Genomic DNA, 16,447 nt, shown 5'->3' with positions numbered 1-16,447 from the left:
CCGCTCCCTTCCTCTTCAATCAAGAAATCTTGGTCTCTAGATGTAGCAGCAATCCTTCATCAGAGCAACAGAAATGCTGGACTTGCTCACAGTTTGCTTATGTGTTTTGTTTGATATTGAAGACATTTCAGCCATAATGTATAAAATGCTGTCACCTGGGCCCAATCCAGGGCATTTGGTGGATGCAGCTGATTTTTGTGGCCAGTTTGAGTGGCTCAACGTTACAGAGCACATGTTGGGTTCTGTGAAAGAGGAGACAGCCTCTTTTGTCAGAGCAAGCTGTACACTGAACTGCCTGTCCTGTGAGCGCAGATCCTCGATTACCCAGGTAGTCAGCAGTTGATGTACCACTGTCCTGGAAAACTAGGGAGGTCTCCAAGAAGTCTGTTTTATATTGGGATAATGGCAGATATGATGACTCATCTTTTTTCAAAAGTATACATTCCATAAGATTTTAGCTGGTCATTCTGGATATCAGGAAATAATTTGTTTAAACATAAGACTTTCATTAAGATAATGGGATGTAAAATTAATATCATGTTACTGATTGCAAGGCAGAAAACCATCTGACAATGGCGAAGGAGAGCGTGGCATAACTGCAAAGGTGGATGGGGAAGGGAGCAGGGATAGCCACCAAAGTCATTGCATTATTTCTGCAGATGGGAGACCTTTGATTCATATAGCGCAATGTCTTTGTAACTGTCATGAGCTACCAGATCCATCTCTTCACACCTTTTGAACACAGGCAGGCAGATGAACTCCTCGATTCATCAGCTTCTTCAGCCATTCTCATTAGTGTTTTGTTAATCATTCTGACTCTGGCTTTCCTCCCCTCTCCCCTCCCAGCACTGGGGATTTCAAGGTTCAGCTTGCATAACAGGTAATAGCAGGCATTTCCTTCTCCTGTGTCGGGATATCCTGGCGCCCTTCAGTCTCTCTCTGACTGTGTTTAAAACAGACTCCAGTGCAGGGGAAAAAAAAAAAAAAAGCCCAGTCTAAAATTAGCAGCCTTGGTAGAAGAAAGGCACATGGCTGTCCACTGTGCTGTTTGTCAATGAAACAACACATCTAAACAGGGCCAGAATGCATTTCCTCTCTGGGAAAAAACATGTCGAGTTTTGGGGAGGATGGGAGGGAGTTGAGAGTAAAGCAGGCATCATGCTGATGATTAGGAATAACTATTCAGAAGGTATCCAGAGTTACAATGTCCATGGAGAACATGAAGAGGCTGTAGGGAAGTCCTGTTATGGCAAGGCTATATATGTGTGTCTTGGTAGCACTGACTGATGCTTGAGGGTCTTGCTGCACCTGGAAGGTGGATCAGATGCTTTGAGAGTTACAGAACCTCTGCAGTCTTTTCTTGTTCGGATTTCCGCTTTGTCTTTCTTAATGGGTGTTTATTGCTGTGAAGCCCATATTTAAATGACCTAGGCTAGATTCTGAGCTTGCAGCAGTGTAAACCTGATGTCCCAGTAGGCTTATAACATTCTAAATATGGTGTTACTTTATTATAACCTGTTGTTTACATTAATAATAATGATATATTTTTAATCAGATCTTTTAAGCAGCCTGAATGTTATACTCCATTAATGACAATTTCATGCATGGATATTTTATAGGTTTGGACTCTTGCTGTAATGAACACTGAGTGACTTATTTCATGTAGTAAAGAAAGGTATTATTGCAAAAATGGCAAACAGTTTGTTGCCACTGCTGTCAATATAGAATTGTGATAAAACAGTTTCTTCCTCCCCTCATTCATTTCTGTATACAGTCTGTGTCCATGAGAGTTATTGTGGGAATTTTATTTATAGCAGTCAATGTTATGAATTGACTTCAGTTTTCTCTGCTAGATTGCAGATGTATCTGTCGATCAAATCCAGCTGATGGTCATTGAGTAAAATTCATTTAGCTAAAAGCAAATAATCAGATTTCAGCAAGACTTCAGAAATTTGCTTGGCCATTCTGCTCTGCTTTCAAACAGTTCCTTTGGTATATTTTGTCCTGCTAAATTGTGGGATTACATTGCATCCAGTTTATTTCTTTCATGTTTGCCTTCCTGGTTTCATAGGAAATAATAAAGGCTTGTTTTTCTTGGTTGGCAGAAGACTCATTCTGATATATCAAAGTTAAAAGCTTCTATTCACGTACTGCAGAATCTCATGGGGAGAGCTTTTAAGAGACAAGGAGCTTACTTTTAGATTTAGGCCTTTTTGTTATTCTTTGTCACTTGAAAGATTTATAAAGTAAGAAACTCTTTTCCACCTGGATTTAATAAAGAATAAGTATTTTTCCATCAGTAAAAAGAAGTGGACTTACTGGCAAGTTGGAAAACGGCAGCTATGGCCTCCTCCCACCACTGGGTATCCTGAGAAATTATAGGTAGCTCCATCAGGCCCAGGACGAAGATGAGCTGGCCAGCAGTCAGAGCAACAGTGGCGATGAGGTTACAAGCACGCATCATGTCAAACTGCACTAAGGAAACATAAGAAGTAAGCATAAAATTAAAATTATACGAAGTTGGAAAAAATCCTGGCTGAGCAGGTATGCAAAATTTGTCAGTCCACAGAAAATGATTCTTAGACACTGTTGCTACTCCCAACAGTCCCTTGCTCTAACTGCATTCCCTGTGGTCTGATTAAGAAAAGGTTTTCTTTAGGATGTGTATTGAATCTTTCCTTTACTTATAGAGCATCCCTATAGTTTAGTTCATAAATAGATTTTCAAGGCCCTAAAGTAATAATAATCCCAAAACCGAATCTATAACACCCTGAATTTCTTTTTCACCTAGTCCATCTGTATTGTCCTAGAAGATGTCCTCTGGATGTTAATATTAATGTCTTATTGTTTTAAGGGAGCTTTGTATAGAGGGTTCTTGACTTTTCCTTCTTTTAACATTTATTAATCTTTTGGGTGCACTGGAAAGACCTTTGTATTTCTATCTGTGTAATGAGGGAAGCAGTTAGAATAAAGATGGCAGTTCTGAATGAGGTGTTATGGCATTTATATGCATATACGTATGCATGTATAAGTAAAAAGTTACCTTTTTTATATATACTAGTTCATATATATATATATTAGTGGGTTTTGTTGTGGGAGTCTGCTATTGACTACCCGGCCAGGACAATGACACCAATGAATTAAAGGATATCTGTAGTTCAACTGCCCTTGGCCTTACGGGTGATTTTAACTTCCCAGACGTCAACTGGGAATATCATACAGCGGACACAAGCAGGTCCGGGAAATTTCTGAAGCACATTGAAGATAACTTCTTGGTGAAGGTACTGAGGGAGCCAACGAGGAAAGGTGCCCTCCTAGATTTGTAGTTTGTGAGTAAAGTGGTGATTGGTGGCGGGCTTGGTCACAGTGACCACAAAGTAGTTGAGTTTCAAATCATTGGTGATAGGAAGAAAACTGCCAGCAAAACGTTGACCCTGGATATGGGGAGAGCAGACTTTGGGCTGCTGAAGGAGCTAGTTAGTAGGGTTCCCTGGGAATCTGCCTTTGAAGGTATTGGGGTCCATGAATGCTGGACGCTTTTTAAGAGCCATCTCTTAAGAGCAACGCGGGAGCCAGCAATTCCAAAGTTGTCAGAAGTCATGCAAGCGGGGCAGAAGGCCAGCCTGGCTGAGAAGGGATCTTCTTCTAGAACTTAGGTGGAGAAGGAAAGTGTACAGATATTGGAAGCAAGGACAGATGACACGGGAGGACTACAGGGATGCTGTTGGCCACTGTAGGGAGAAAATTAACGTGGCCAAAGCTTGATTAGAGTTTAAGCCAGCCAGCACTGCAAAGGACAACAAAAAGGGCTTTTTTAGATATATTAACAGCAAAAGGAGGACCAGAGATAACATTGATGAGGTCAGTCACCTCACAAACAGGGACATAGACAAAGCAGAGACAATTAATGCCTTCTTTGCCTCTGTCTTTAACACCGATGATGGGTCCTGGCACCCCCGGAGACCTGTGCTGGAAGACCGTGACTGGGGGAACGATAAACTCCCAGCCAACGCTGGACTTGTTTGAGACTTGCTCCTCCCGTGGATGCACATAAATTTATGGGGCCCAATGGGATTCATCCCAGCGTACTGAAAGAGCTGGCCGATGTTACACAGGACTCGTCTCCATTATTTTTCAATGGTCTTGGGTATCTGGAGAAGTCCCAGTTGACTGGAAGCTCTCAAAGGTTGTCCCAGCTTCCAGTCAGGGTAAGAAGGAAGCCCCTGGTAATTACAGGCCTGTGAGTCTCACTTCAGTGCCTGGTAAAATTATGGAGAAAGTTATTCTGGGAGTTACTGAAAAACATTTGAGAGACAATGCAGTCATTGGTCATAGCCAGCATGGGTTCACAAGGGGAAAGTCCTGCTTAACCAGCTTAATTTCCATTTGTGACAAGTTGACCATGGGAAGCCAGTAGATGTGGTGGTTCTGGATTTTAGCAAAGCTTTTGATACTGTCTCTCACAGTATCCTTCTGGATAAACTGTCCAGCCTGCAGCTTGACAAATCCATAACACGTTGGGTGACCAGTTGGCTGATGGGTCAGGCTCAAAGAGTTATAGTAAATGGGGTTACATCAGGCTGGCGGCCAGTCACTAGTGGGGTTCCCCAGGGCCAGTGCTCTTTAATGTTTTTATAACTGATCTGGATGCAGGGATCGAATGTACATGATGTTTGCCGACTGTACTAAACTAGGGGGAGCTGTGGACTCCCTTGGGGGAAGAGAGGCCTTATAGAGAGATCCGGATAGGCTAGAGGGCTGGGCAGTCACCAAGTGTATGAAATTCAAGAAGAGCAAGTGCCGGATTCTACACCTGGGACAGGGTAATCCTGGTTATATGTACAAACGGGGGGATGAGAGGCTGGAGAGCAGCCCCGCGGAAAGAGATCTGGGGGTTTGGTTGATGGCAAGTTGATACGAGTCAACAGTGTGCCCTGGCAGCCAAGAGGGCCACCCGTGCTCTGGGGTCCATCAAGCACAGCTGCGCTAGCTGGTCGAGGGAGGTGATTGTCCCACTCTGCACTGCACTGGTGCGCCCCCACCTTGAGCACTGTGTGCAGTTTTGGGCCCCTCAATACAAGGAGGACATCAAACTATGAGAGTGTGTCCAGAGGAGGGCAACCAAGATGGTGAAAGGAGGGCAAGGCTTATGAGGAGTGGGTGATGTCACTTGGCTTGTTCAGCCTGGAGAAGAGAAGGCTGAGGGGTGACCTCATTGCTGAGAGGTGACCTCATCGCAGTCTACGCTGTCCTTGAGGGGGGCAGTGGAGGGGGAGGTGCTGACCTCTCTCTGGTGACCAGTGAGAGGACATGAGGAAATGGAATGAAGCTGCGTCAGGGGAAGTTCAGACTGGACATTAGGAAAAGGTTCTTTGCTGAGAGGGTGGTTGGTCACTGGAACAGGCTCCCCAGGGAAGTGGTCACAGCACCAAGCCTGTCAGAGTTCAAGGAGCATCTGGATGGTAGTCATATGGTTTAGTTTCAGGTAGTTTTGTGAGGAGCAGGGAGTTGGACTTGATGATCCTTATGGGTCCCTTCCAACTCAAGATACTCTATGATTCTGATTTTTAAATTAAAGAACAAATGCAGAAAATACTACAGACATAGATACCTAGAGTCTTGGCTAGAAACCTGATTAAAATGTGTCTCCCAGCTGTCTACTGAATGGAATATATTCATTGCAAAGTTGGGTACTTTTAATCAGGCTTTTTCCTACTTTTCCTGTTAACCCAATGGATGTCCTGTTTTCATCCTTTTCCTTCCTCTCTAGCAAAAGGTGGGAAATGTAAATATCATTGTGCCAGTGCAACATTTCTTGCTAATATGTCGTTGCTATTCTGAAACAGAAGTAGCTTAGTGTTTAAGTTGGCATATGTTAGAAAAAGAAAGATTCTGGACATGAATATTCACCAGATTTTCAAAAATTGCTTAACCGGTTATATGTTTAGTGGATGCACTGACCAACAGAATTTGATACCTGATCTTCCAAGGAGACTGCTAGGAAGTGCAGAAACGAAACTTGATATAAACAGGGAAGAGTAAACCTCATCGTGGTAATCACTGAGTCTGGTCTACTTTTGTGAGTCATAAAAATGAGTTAGCCTTTCTTTTCCCCTCATAGGTCATCTTTAGCTTCCAGTGTTCTAAGTATCAACTCATGATATAATTAAAATTTAATGAAATATGATGTTGTATCTGAAAGAGTTAACCATAGTCCAGTAAACATTTTCACATTGAATAAAATGTTAAGAAGACAACATACTACGTATTTTTGGTTTTTCCTAGTGAGTTCATCTCTGATGAGAAAGGGAAATTATTTCACTCAGGAAAAATAGTTTGCTCAGATGTTTTCTGTTTAACTTTAAAAGTTGTCCTTTCTAGCATTAGGAGCATTTAGATCTCTTGCTATGTTGAATCGTTACAGGTCGAGACATGTTGGCTGACAACAGAATTGGCTTCAGATGCCTGAGCTTTGCAAATATCAGTAAAACTTTGAGCATTTTGAGTGTTCTTCTATTTTTCCTCTTAGATGGACCTCTGTAATACTTTGAGGACCAATGCTTGCTGAAGAGATAGTAATGACTTTCAAAGGATAAATGTACTAAGTAAAGAGCAGGCTTGCAGCCATTATTATTACTTTAATTTGTTGACAGAGCTATCTGTAGTGTCAAATTTAAAAAATAGTTTATTTACAGCCATAATGAATTCTGTTGCCTTGTGCGTATATAGTATGCATGAGCTTAAAAAAAAAAAAAGCCTCAGTTAATATACGCTTTCTGAAGTTTATCCCAGAAATAGATACTACCCCTTGACATAGAAACAAACACAAGTTTTTGCCTTCCCTGTTATTCATGACTTCTTTTTAACACTTAACTGTATTATAAATTCTTTTGACTTTGCCAGAGATGATTTTATATCTAGTGTACTAAAAATACTAAGTTTATGACTGTGACTCAAATGAATTCCAAAATAATTTGTAATAATTCAGTCTCTAAATAATGGTTCCATGGTTGCTGTCCTCTCTTGCAATTGGAGAGTGCGGTAGCATTGGATGTGTAACGTTAATGATCTTTACTACTGTTTGTAAGAACTGCAGATTTAGGGGTGCTTATTCACCTAATACACACTGTTCAGAGAGATGTAGAAATGCAACTGATATTTTGCATAGCTGCTTCTTTTAACCAAAAGAAGGTCATATGTAGTCCAGGTTGGAACCACAACAGGATGATGACAGGTAGAATAAGGAGGAAGCAGCTGGTATGATTTCATTAAATGTGAAGACAGTTATTTTTATGGAGTAAGGTATTACAAGAATTGAGTACCCTTCCATATTTCATATTAGGATATTGTTGTTTTATTCTAATAGGTTTAACGTATGATCTGTCATCTTCTGGTTTTGTTCTAGAACTGTAATGATTCCTTTTCCTCAGAGGGGAAAAAATCAATAATGTATAACCCTTAAATTCCATTCTTCTTGCAGTGGAGCTTGTCAATTGTATTCCACCTGAAAGTGCCACTCTGCAGATGACTATGCTTTCTTACTTACAGCCACAGTAACTTTGCATGTTGTTGGCTCAGCACGTGGTAATTCTGTTTTGTATATACGCAGCCCTAAGCTGAGCTTCTGCAACATGAAACCAACCACCCCAAAAAGTGGTAGTTGTGGAAAGCAGCTCTGGCCTCCTTTTACTGGGGACAACCAATGGACAATTGTGATCATGAAAGGGAACTGAGCGTGCAATTTCAAAGCATTTTTTCAGAGTCTATACCCAAAGACGGTGAAGATGTAAATAATTTTGAGGAAGGCCAGGCTACAAAGCTCTCTTCCTGCTTGAATGACGGCTTGATCCAGGAATAAATATTTCTAATCTTTTACAAAAACTCTATAGCAGCCAATTTTATAAGAGCTGTGAAATTTAGTGTTTACCTTTGTGCTCTTCTACCCCGTCTGTTGCTATTTTAAATTATATGTAAACCAGAAACTCCTCAGTAGCCAGCTTCAGTCCACTCTGTGTTTTCTATAGACTTTATAATTAGTAGGAATTTAGGATCATCTGTTTCAACCACTTCAAACATTTCTGCTTCATTTATGGTAGCTATGATGCCATTGTAACTTTCTGTGGCCATTGCAGACTTCTTCAACTTTTGCAGAATGATTTTCTGTTAGCCAGAATTTGTAAAACAAGAGGTTCATAGCGATTATGTCTGCGCAATTACTGGTGGCATTTGTATTAGCCATTAGCTTCTAGAATCTATTGTCTCAGACTGTCATGACATAGGTATTTTGTATTTTGGATGTCCCCCTTTTTTTGTTTGTTTGGAGCTCATTATTGTTAATGTCACCTGTCTCCTGAAGTTTAACTGTGAAATGAGTTTCCTAGAGCTAGAGATAGATGCTTCCAGCAGAACAGAATTGGAAACTGCAGAAGGTGTTTATTCTGTTGTGCATGTCTGACATAGGTGAAGGAGGGATGGCAATCCGGAATATATCTCTGCTTTATACATAGCCTTCCTTCACCTCCCTTACGATGCAACTTGGCTGTCGAGAACTGGAAAGGGGTAGACACTGAATGGCTCCAAAACTCTGCTCTAAGCAGCTGTTGTTCATCAATTTAAAACGCTAGTCCCTGACTTTTTCCTTCTGGAAGCCCGTCATGATCCCAATTTACTCTTAGAAGTAGTTAATTCATGGACAGGGTATCCAGCTGGGTCTCTTGAACAGCTGGGGGTACTGGCTAATGAATTCTGCTTTGTTTAAAACACAGTGATCAAAGGTCAAAACCCAAACTCCAGGGACAAGACCAATTCAAATTCCTTGTTGTCTTTCTCACTTCCTAGACCAGATGCATCCATCTGAATTAGAAATGTTGATTTGATTTTGTTATTTGTAAGCATCAATTTTGTTATGTTCAATGATAGCCCCAGGACTATTAGTGCTTTGCAGAAGGAGGTTAGTCATATCGGAGAGTAATTTGCAGTATTTTGGGATAATTGAGGAAGGATGATCTCACTGAAAAATGAGATTATGCTAATTGCTTAAAATGTGAGGTTTTCTTCCCCTCTTCTGTCTGCATATAGGGAAAAAACAATCATAGGTGGGAATTCAAGCTTTTGGCTGATTAAAGCACAGAGTGTATATGAAGGAAACTAAATGGTCCAAGATATTTTAATATTTATCTAAAACTTCCCCTGAGAAATACCACTTTTGGTGATGAAAAATTTCAGTGCAAACTTCTGTAACTTATGAAATTACCAGCCCTGGGAAGAGTCTAGTGACCGTGCGTTTACTCACTGCATAAGAACAGTGCTGACTCTGAACATCTACCAAGGCTTCACCATTTCTTGCCTGTCATGTAAGCTGCAGGAGCTGACACTAAGCATGCTGTTACTGTATCCCCGCTGTGGGACACAAATGTGTTACATCTGAAAAACGCTATTTAAACTTTGTAATTAGATGGGCAGGAGTTTGTTATGCTTGGCTGAAGGATAGTACCCCCTTAGGCTGCAGCTTAGTTGATTTATCAGATACAGTCGATCTGTCAGTTTATCCATACTTTAAATCCCCTAAGGAATTTTGCTTCCATGCTTCTATTGATTGTTTTGATGTTAAACAACTACTTTAGTTGTGTTTAACTTAGTTTTCTTTTAACCAAAAGTTACCCTTTTAGGTATTGTTTTTAAAAATTATTCCAGCCAACTAGAGTTCTGAGTGTAATACCTTTTCCTCATTGACTTGCTTTTTAAACATCACTTAGTTGTTAAACTTTTTTCACTGTCAATATAAAAAGGTAGACTTTATAGGAAGAATTCAATGTGTGCTATGTTTGTCATGAAAGGAATTTAAAAAAAACCAAGTATTTTATAATGTTCTTTCCTTTTTATGGTTCTTGGGTTTATTTATTAATTATTATGTTCAGTGAATTGAGTATAGATTCTGAGATGTACCTGATTGTCTTCATAAATGCTTAATGTCCATACATGACTTTATCCTGGAAAGGAGGATAAGTGGTTGTTTCTGAAATAGAGGTTTCTAAATAATTATGGGTAGAACTGGCAATGCTTCTTATGCTTAAGTTGCTTCACTTATTTTTGTAAGAACCCATTTTCAGTTGCTTGTAACTTTGCTAGACTTCATCTTCTTGGCCTGGGTCTCTGCAGGCTGAGATCATACTCTGCTGTTAAAATGTAATCTAACTAGGTCAGCAATTAGATTTGTTCTAATATAATCAAGAGATCCTAACTGAGTACACGGTTTCCTTCTGGAACTTGACATTTTGCTGAGGTGTTATCCTGAGGTAAGAGATGCATCTCCTGCTCTTCTAGTAATTTTCACTCCAGTAAGTAGTTTGATAATCTTAGTATACACTGACTTAACAGAACCATAGCTGACAACTAAATCCTCTGAAAACCCAGCAGTGCTAGGCATCTTCATCACATCATGGCTCTGTTGTCACAGAGCAGTGCATATGCCACAATACTGACAACAGGCTTTGCATGTGTTCGTCCAGCCGCTGTGGTACCAGACACTCAAGAGCAGAAAGCAAAGGGTTTTTTCTGTCTAAGCCCTGAGGCCTCTCTGGGCAGCTTCTCATGTCTACTCCCGTTACTAAGCCATTTGGAAAATAAGTAACAGTTATGCCTGTACATTAACCTAAAGGTTTGAAGCCTGACCATGATGCAGGTTGAGTTGGGTTTAGTGAATGGTCTTGTATAGCAGAGTTCTACTTTTTCAGCCTTTTGGAGTAATTTTTTAAAACCACATCATAGGGACTTCAGAAATGCAAAGCCAAGCATCCAAACATTGGGAAAAGCTAGACTAGTGCACTTTTACCTAAATAGGCTTATGCCGTTTTTTTCATGGGAGCTCTGATTCATTCAATATGTGAAATAGTACTTTGCAAAAAAGCTGAAGTGGTGCCATTCAGACCAGCTCTCTATTTGACTTCTGTCTTGCTAACTCTTTCTTATGGTCTTGCTGTTAATGAAGCCGAGTTCCAACCTGGAGAACTGAATTCTGTGTTAATAAATAATTTTAGAAGAATCCCTTCTTTATAACCCTAAAAAATCTACTTTAGCCAAACTTCTGGCAACTAATTGTGTATTCCTCTTGTTTTGGATGTCAGCGTTGTCAGCAAAGATCAGATGTGCAGAAACAGTCTCCACAGCTGACGTGGAAATCGGCTGGAGTTGTGCCTTGAATATCAAGGGCACTATGAAAATGCAGAGTACAACTATGCTTCATTTTACAACATAGATATAGGAGATTCAGCACTTACTGTTAAAATAGTTGAGAAAATAAGGGCAATAAACGAAATCACTGAAATTAGTTATTGACAGTCAGCATTATGCTACGCCTCCCAAACTTGTGCTCTATTTATGAAGTCTTTGGCCATTTCATTTCTTCTGTTGAATTAAATTTGTGGTATTTCTGTTGTTAATCTCTTGAGCTGCTTTTTTGGAGTATGCATTAGGAAATATATTGAAACACTTTAAAGGTATTTGTGAAACAAACTAAAACAAATGCTGGGAGTATCTAAGTACACCTTTGCATGACTGTGTAGCTGAGACTGTGGGAAGAAGTAATTAAAGCACTGCTGCTTTGATACAGATATGTTTTGATGGTCCAAATATACACTAATTTCTTAAAAGTAAAACAGATCTGAATCTAGTTTTTTTTTTTCTTCATCAGTCTGTACCCTTTCCACATGAGGATGTTGTTTGCATGTCGTAAGGACAGGACTTCATCCTGAAAAGGAAAGTCTCTCCCTCTCTCTTTTCTTTTTAAATCTATATAAGCAGCCATATAGCTTTCAGCTACAAGGAATCGTCAGTATGTTCTGTTGCTGGATGGATATCTTAAAAATTAGAACAGTCACTTATTTTTGCTTGGTTTCATCTCCTGTGTAGCTTTCTGAAGTATGCAATTTATGCTTTTTCACTTAAAAATAATAATTTTTTTTAAAAGGGGTGGAGGGAGGAACCAATCTATTTTGACTAAATTAAAAGAATGTTCTGATGTGACGAACTGGTGAAATCTTCCATCCCTCTAGGTATTTTGGAACTTTGAGCTCCTCTGAGCATGAAACTTCATATTTGAATATTTAGTTTGAAAGGCATACAGATCTTGTTTAAGGAGAGGAGAGTGTGATTGGTTGGGGGTTTTTTTTAACAGCTTCAGTAACTTTTGGAGTGAGGACATAGCTAAATCAACTATTTTCAACATAAACAAGTGCTTATGTTTAAATGATGGGGACCTTTCAAACTCAACATTGAGAACACTTCTATACAGTGATCAATTTTAACAGACAAGGCTGTTACATAGTTCCTGTTGAGATGTTAGTTGTCTGTGTGTTATGGTTTGTCTGTTTATACAACATCAGTAGGGTATTCTGTGTTGGTGGCTGTAATAAATGCATTTAATCTGGAATTTTCAAAAGCTCCATAGCCATTTTCACTCTTAATGCTTTAACTGAATTCAAAGTCTTGGTGGTGAGAGTAATCAAACATTTTCTCTGATAATATGTCTGTTCAACGCATGTGAAGGTACTGTATTGAAACATACATTAGGTCTGTTTTCCTATCCCGAATCCCAAAAAGTTTTGAACTTTTCCAAAATAAGTACACAGCATAGTAAAATCCTCATTAAAATGAGCATTCACTCTCATTTGAAGAGCCAGACGTCTTATGATTCACCTCCACTAGCCTCTACTGTTAAATTAGTAATTTCACTTATTTAAGTATTGATCATATTGCAGATGTTAGGAGGGGAAATCACAAGCCCCGAGCTGCCAGCTGTCTGCACTGCCTCCAGATCTATGTTACAACCTGAACAGTTCACCAGTCAACCACATATATGATAAGGTTTGGGGCTTTTTTTAATCTGATGGTAGTTCCTGTCTTCTCCAAATGTAGTGGGCCTCCTTTCTTGATCTGTATATATTGATAAAGTAACATGTGTTTACAACATGCTCAGCTCCTTGGCTCAGCCTGGCTTCCATCCAGCCAAATTTCAGAGAAATCTGTGGACACTGGAAATTTGTGTAAATACAGTGGATGTGGGCACTCCATGTTGTCTCTGCAAGCAAATGTTAGCTCCTTATTCCCACACCAACCAGCATCCTGCCTTAGCCACTGTATTTCACAGTGTACATGTGTTTGCATAAATTATACATTTAGGCTGGACAGGTGTCTATATTTGGTCCCTATGGCAGTCACATAGTCACCTGTGCTATTGTGCCTCTCCCTGGCACTGGTTATACTTCCTTTTAAGAACTACAATTAACAAGAGCTCTCTTGCACTGGGTGTCTGTGTTTGAAATGCGCTTCCCCCGTTGGGATTTTTGTTATGTCTTCTGGAGCTCTGAAGAACTGAGCAAGGTTTTTATATCTCTTAAACCCCTCCCTATTCCTGCATTTCCACACTGTTCATAATGTTCTTTAGATAAAAAGGGACAGACTGTGACCTCAGCTAATGAATAAATCAGCTCCATCTGTCCACCCAGAGATAGCCTTGTAACACAGTAGGACTTAAGGGCATATTTGTACTGCACAGCGTGGTTAAAAATATCTAAGCTATTCCAAGTTATCTGGTGTGTTCACACAGTGTCACACAGTATTACTGGTCTGGTGCTGGGCCAGGACGTAGGTAACGGTGACTTTGAGCAGGTCTGGTTTGCTCTGAGAGGGCATCACTGGCAGTGTAGCTCCGTGTTCTTGCTGCTTGAGGTAGCTTGTGTATCCCTGCATGATGCTGCATCACTCAGTATGCTGCGTCTGCTCATGCATTACATGGGCACAAAGCTGAGTATTGAGTACTCAAGACATGCTGTCCTACCCAAGATCTTACTAAGTTATGTTTCTGCTACATGTGGTCTTTTTTTGAAGGGTTAAGAGATGCAGACAAGAGCATAATCTTCCAGAATTCTGCAACAGCTCTGAAACTGCATCTCCATAACCCTTTGTCAAATTTCATTGTCTCGCAGAGATGACAGGAGAGTGAGGCTACCTGGGTAAGCGTCCTTAAAGTGTTTTGAAGGGGGATGCGCCTTCTGAGTTCTTGATAAAGAAAGCCTTTAGGTTTGTATCATCTAGTGGTTTGTCCATGTTAGGACACCAAGCAAAGTGTTTCTCATACCTGGGCTCTGATCCTCAGCATAAGCAAAGATTTCAGATCTGATAGCTCCCTTTTAGTGGCAACAAACTCTCTGACCAGTCACCACATGGATGCAGCTTGTGCCAGAAGCACTACTAGCTGGACTCCTGATACCACCACTTAATCCAACAGAAAAATCCCATCTTCTCCCCACCTCAAACCTTCTACTCCAAACCTGGGTATTTTCTTGCTGTTAGTCATTGGAACTGTCTCACAGAAGTTTATTAGCATCACAGCTAGTTAAAAGAAGGATGCAGGACTGCACAGCGAGGAAAGAAAGAAGTGGATAAGGACAGATGGAAGGGCCTGAGATGTCCCCTTTCCAGGAGCAGGGAGGCTTGAGCTTGAAGAACAGAGTTGAGGTGCTTTCCCCTAGGACCAAAGTCATCCATAGTTCTTGTGTTGTGCTTTGTTGAAATAGTTGATGTTGAGATGCTTCAATTCCATATAATATTTTTAATATCATTTACTCCTGCCCTTGGATTTCTTTTTTTTCCCATTTCTAATATTTCACAGCATCTTTTTGCTGCAGCATCTGTAATCGCCTCTCGTCTTTTATGTTACTTGCTATTTATACCAGCAGTCCTCTACCAACAGTTTAGTATCCTTGATGCAGTGTTTACATCATAGGATCTGAATGCAAAACACCTCAGATTTTTCTCTTTCTCCAGTGGTTTGTGTTACGGTGAAATTATTCAAACAGATGTCCTGTGAGTGGGGAATTGGATCAGAGAGGTATTTGGTATGGGATTTGACTTCATGTTTCCAGAGGGGCTTTTGGTAGACATGCTGTATCACATTGACTTTTTCCTGTTGATTCCCTACACGATCTTTTGACAGATCATTAATATGACTTTTACATGAAATATGCAAAACTTCAATTATTATTTGTTTCAATTTGCTGTAGTTTATTTATAGTTTGAGCACATGCAAGTCCTGACAAAATGAGCTGCTTCCATGATTTTTCTTGCAAATCATTTTGCTTGAGCTGTCTACATGGTGAGGGGGAAAAAAACCCACCCTGGCTTTATTGTGTCCCCTGAAAAGGAGCTTTGCCAATTATTTCAATGGGAGAAAGAACAGGCAGTGAAAGTCAGTGAAAAGTAGATTTTAAGAATGTGCTTCTCTCTGCCAAGTGAGCAAGCCTGCTTAGAGCAGTGCATTTAGTTGGCTGTTATTTACATACTACTTGTACATAAGTCATCGGTATATGGAAAAGTAAATTCCCAAAGCTCTTACAGTTTTTCTGTTGAACTGTGAGATAAATAAGTTGCCCCCCCAATATGTATGTGCGTGTATAAATAACATTTTTTATACGAGTGAGATTGTGGCCTTTTTGCAAATGGAAGACCATATTCTGTTTTTATTTTTCTACAAATGACATCTAAAAGACTAAATGTTAGTCCTTATCACTGAAGAAGGAATTTCTTTGTTCAGAAAATTATTTTTATATGCATATGTATACACATATACATACACATATGTTTGTGCTTTATCTACAGCTGATAGATGAGGATTGCCATATATATTACATAATGTGTGATTTCTTATTAGAGAAATTCTTTAAAATGACAAAAACATGGATGCGGAATCAGGCTCGTATTGACTATGTACAATCCATGGAAACATATTTGTCTTAAAAATATGTGCAACAGATATGTTTCCTCCTTAGTTTGTCACGGTACAGCTGCAGAGGTGAGATTTTCTTTTAAGTGCTTTATAAAGATTCAGAATTGGCCTTTTGCTTACTGTTTGCTTCCAGATTAAATAGTGAATGGATGTTTTAGTCCTACACAAATTGAGTCACTGGGCTTCAAAGTCCTTTAAATTAGAATTTTTAAGAGTGTTTATTAGTGAATTCTTCTGGGGACTTGATCATGCTATAATTATTACTTTGAAATTTTAAAATTTCCTATCCCATTTTGCTTTTATTTGATGTAAGAAATTGCTGCCCATACAATTCTGCTATGAAACTGATACATCTGTGCCAGTCTTTATAGCACCACCCACCTTCTGATCTGTGCACAGCAAGAAATACAAGTTTGTGTGTTTAAAATGCTACAGGAGCCAAATTCAATATGCAGGAGCTCATCCTAGCTGTTGAATATAGAACATGTACTTTTAAAATTCATGAATGGTATGGATGTTTTTCAAGTTAGAACATGGCTTATAAATATTAATTGGGGCAGTGATTCCAGTGAGAAAGTTGCAGATACACATCAAGAAACTTTTTCAGTGGTCTAATCCTTTTTACAATTATTTGTCATTATAAAAGTTTTTTCAGTTAAAAAAGAA

General features: G+C 39.7%; 3 protein-coding genes across 4 annotated transcripts in view; 2 read left to right on the top strand and 1 right to left on the bottom strand.

Moving 5' to 3' along the window:
• Nucleotides 1-16,447, top strand: part of LOC104053172 (major facilitator superfamily domain-containing protein 1) — a 284,336-nt gene that overhangs the window by 133,465 nt on the left and 134,424 nt on the right. The window lies entirely within an intron of this gene.
• The window catches only part of IFT140 (intraflagellar transport 140), a 90,362-nt gene that overhangs the window by 50,388 nt on the left and 23,527 nt on the right, over nt 1-16,447 (top strand). The gene's annotated exons all lie outside the window — the stretch shown is intronic.
• Nucleotides 1-16,447, bottom strand: part of TMEM204 (transmembrane protein 204) — a 32,129-nt gene that overhangs the window by 13,085 nt on the left and 2,597 nt on the right. Inside the window, exon 2 of the mRNA XM_064462267.1 lies at nt 2,320-2,475. Coding sequence (XP_064318337.1) covers nt 2,320-2,475 — 156 coding nt within the window. The remainder of the gene's footprint in view (nt 1-2,319; nt 2,476-16,447) is intronic.

The sequence above is a fragment of the Phalacrocorax carbo genome, chromosome 10, assembly GCF_963921805.1.
Source record: "Phalacrocorax carbo chromosome 10, bPhaCar2.1, whole genome shotgun sequence".
In the NCBI taxonomy this organism is placed as follows: domain Eukaryota; kingdom Metazoa; phylum Chordata; class Aves; order Suliformes; family Phalacrocoracidae; genus Phalacrocorax; species Phalacrocorax carbo.
This window is presented reverse-complemented; position numbering and strand designations above follow the sequence as displayed.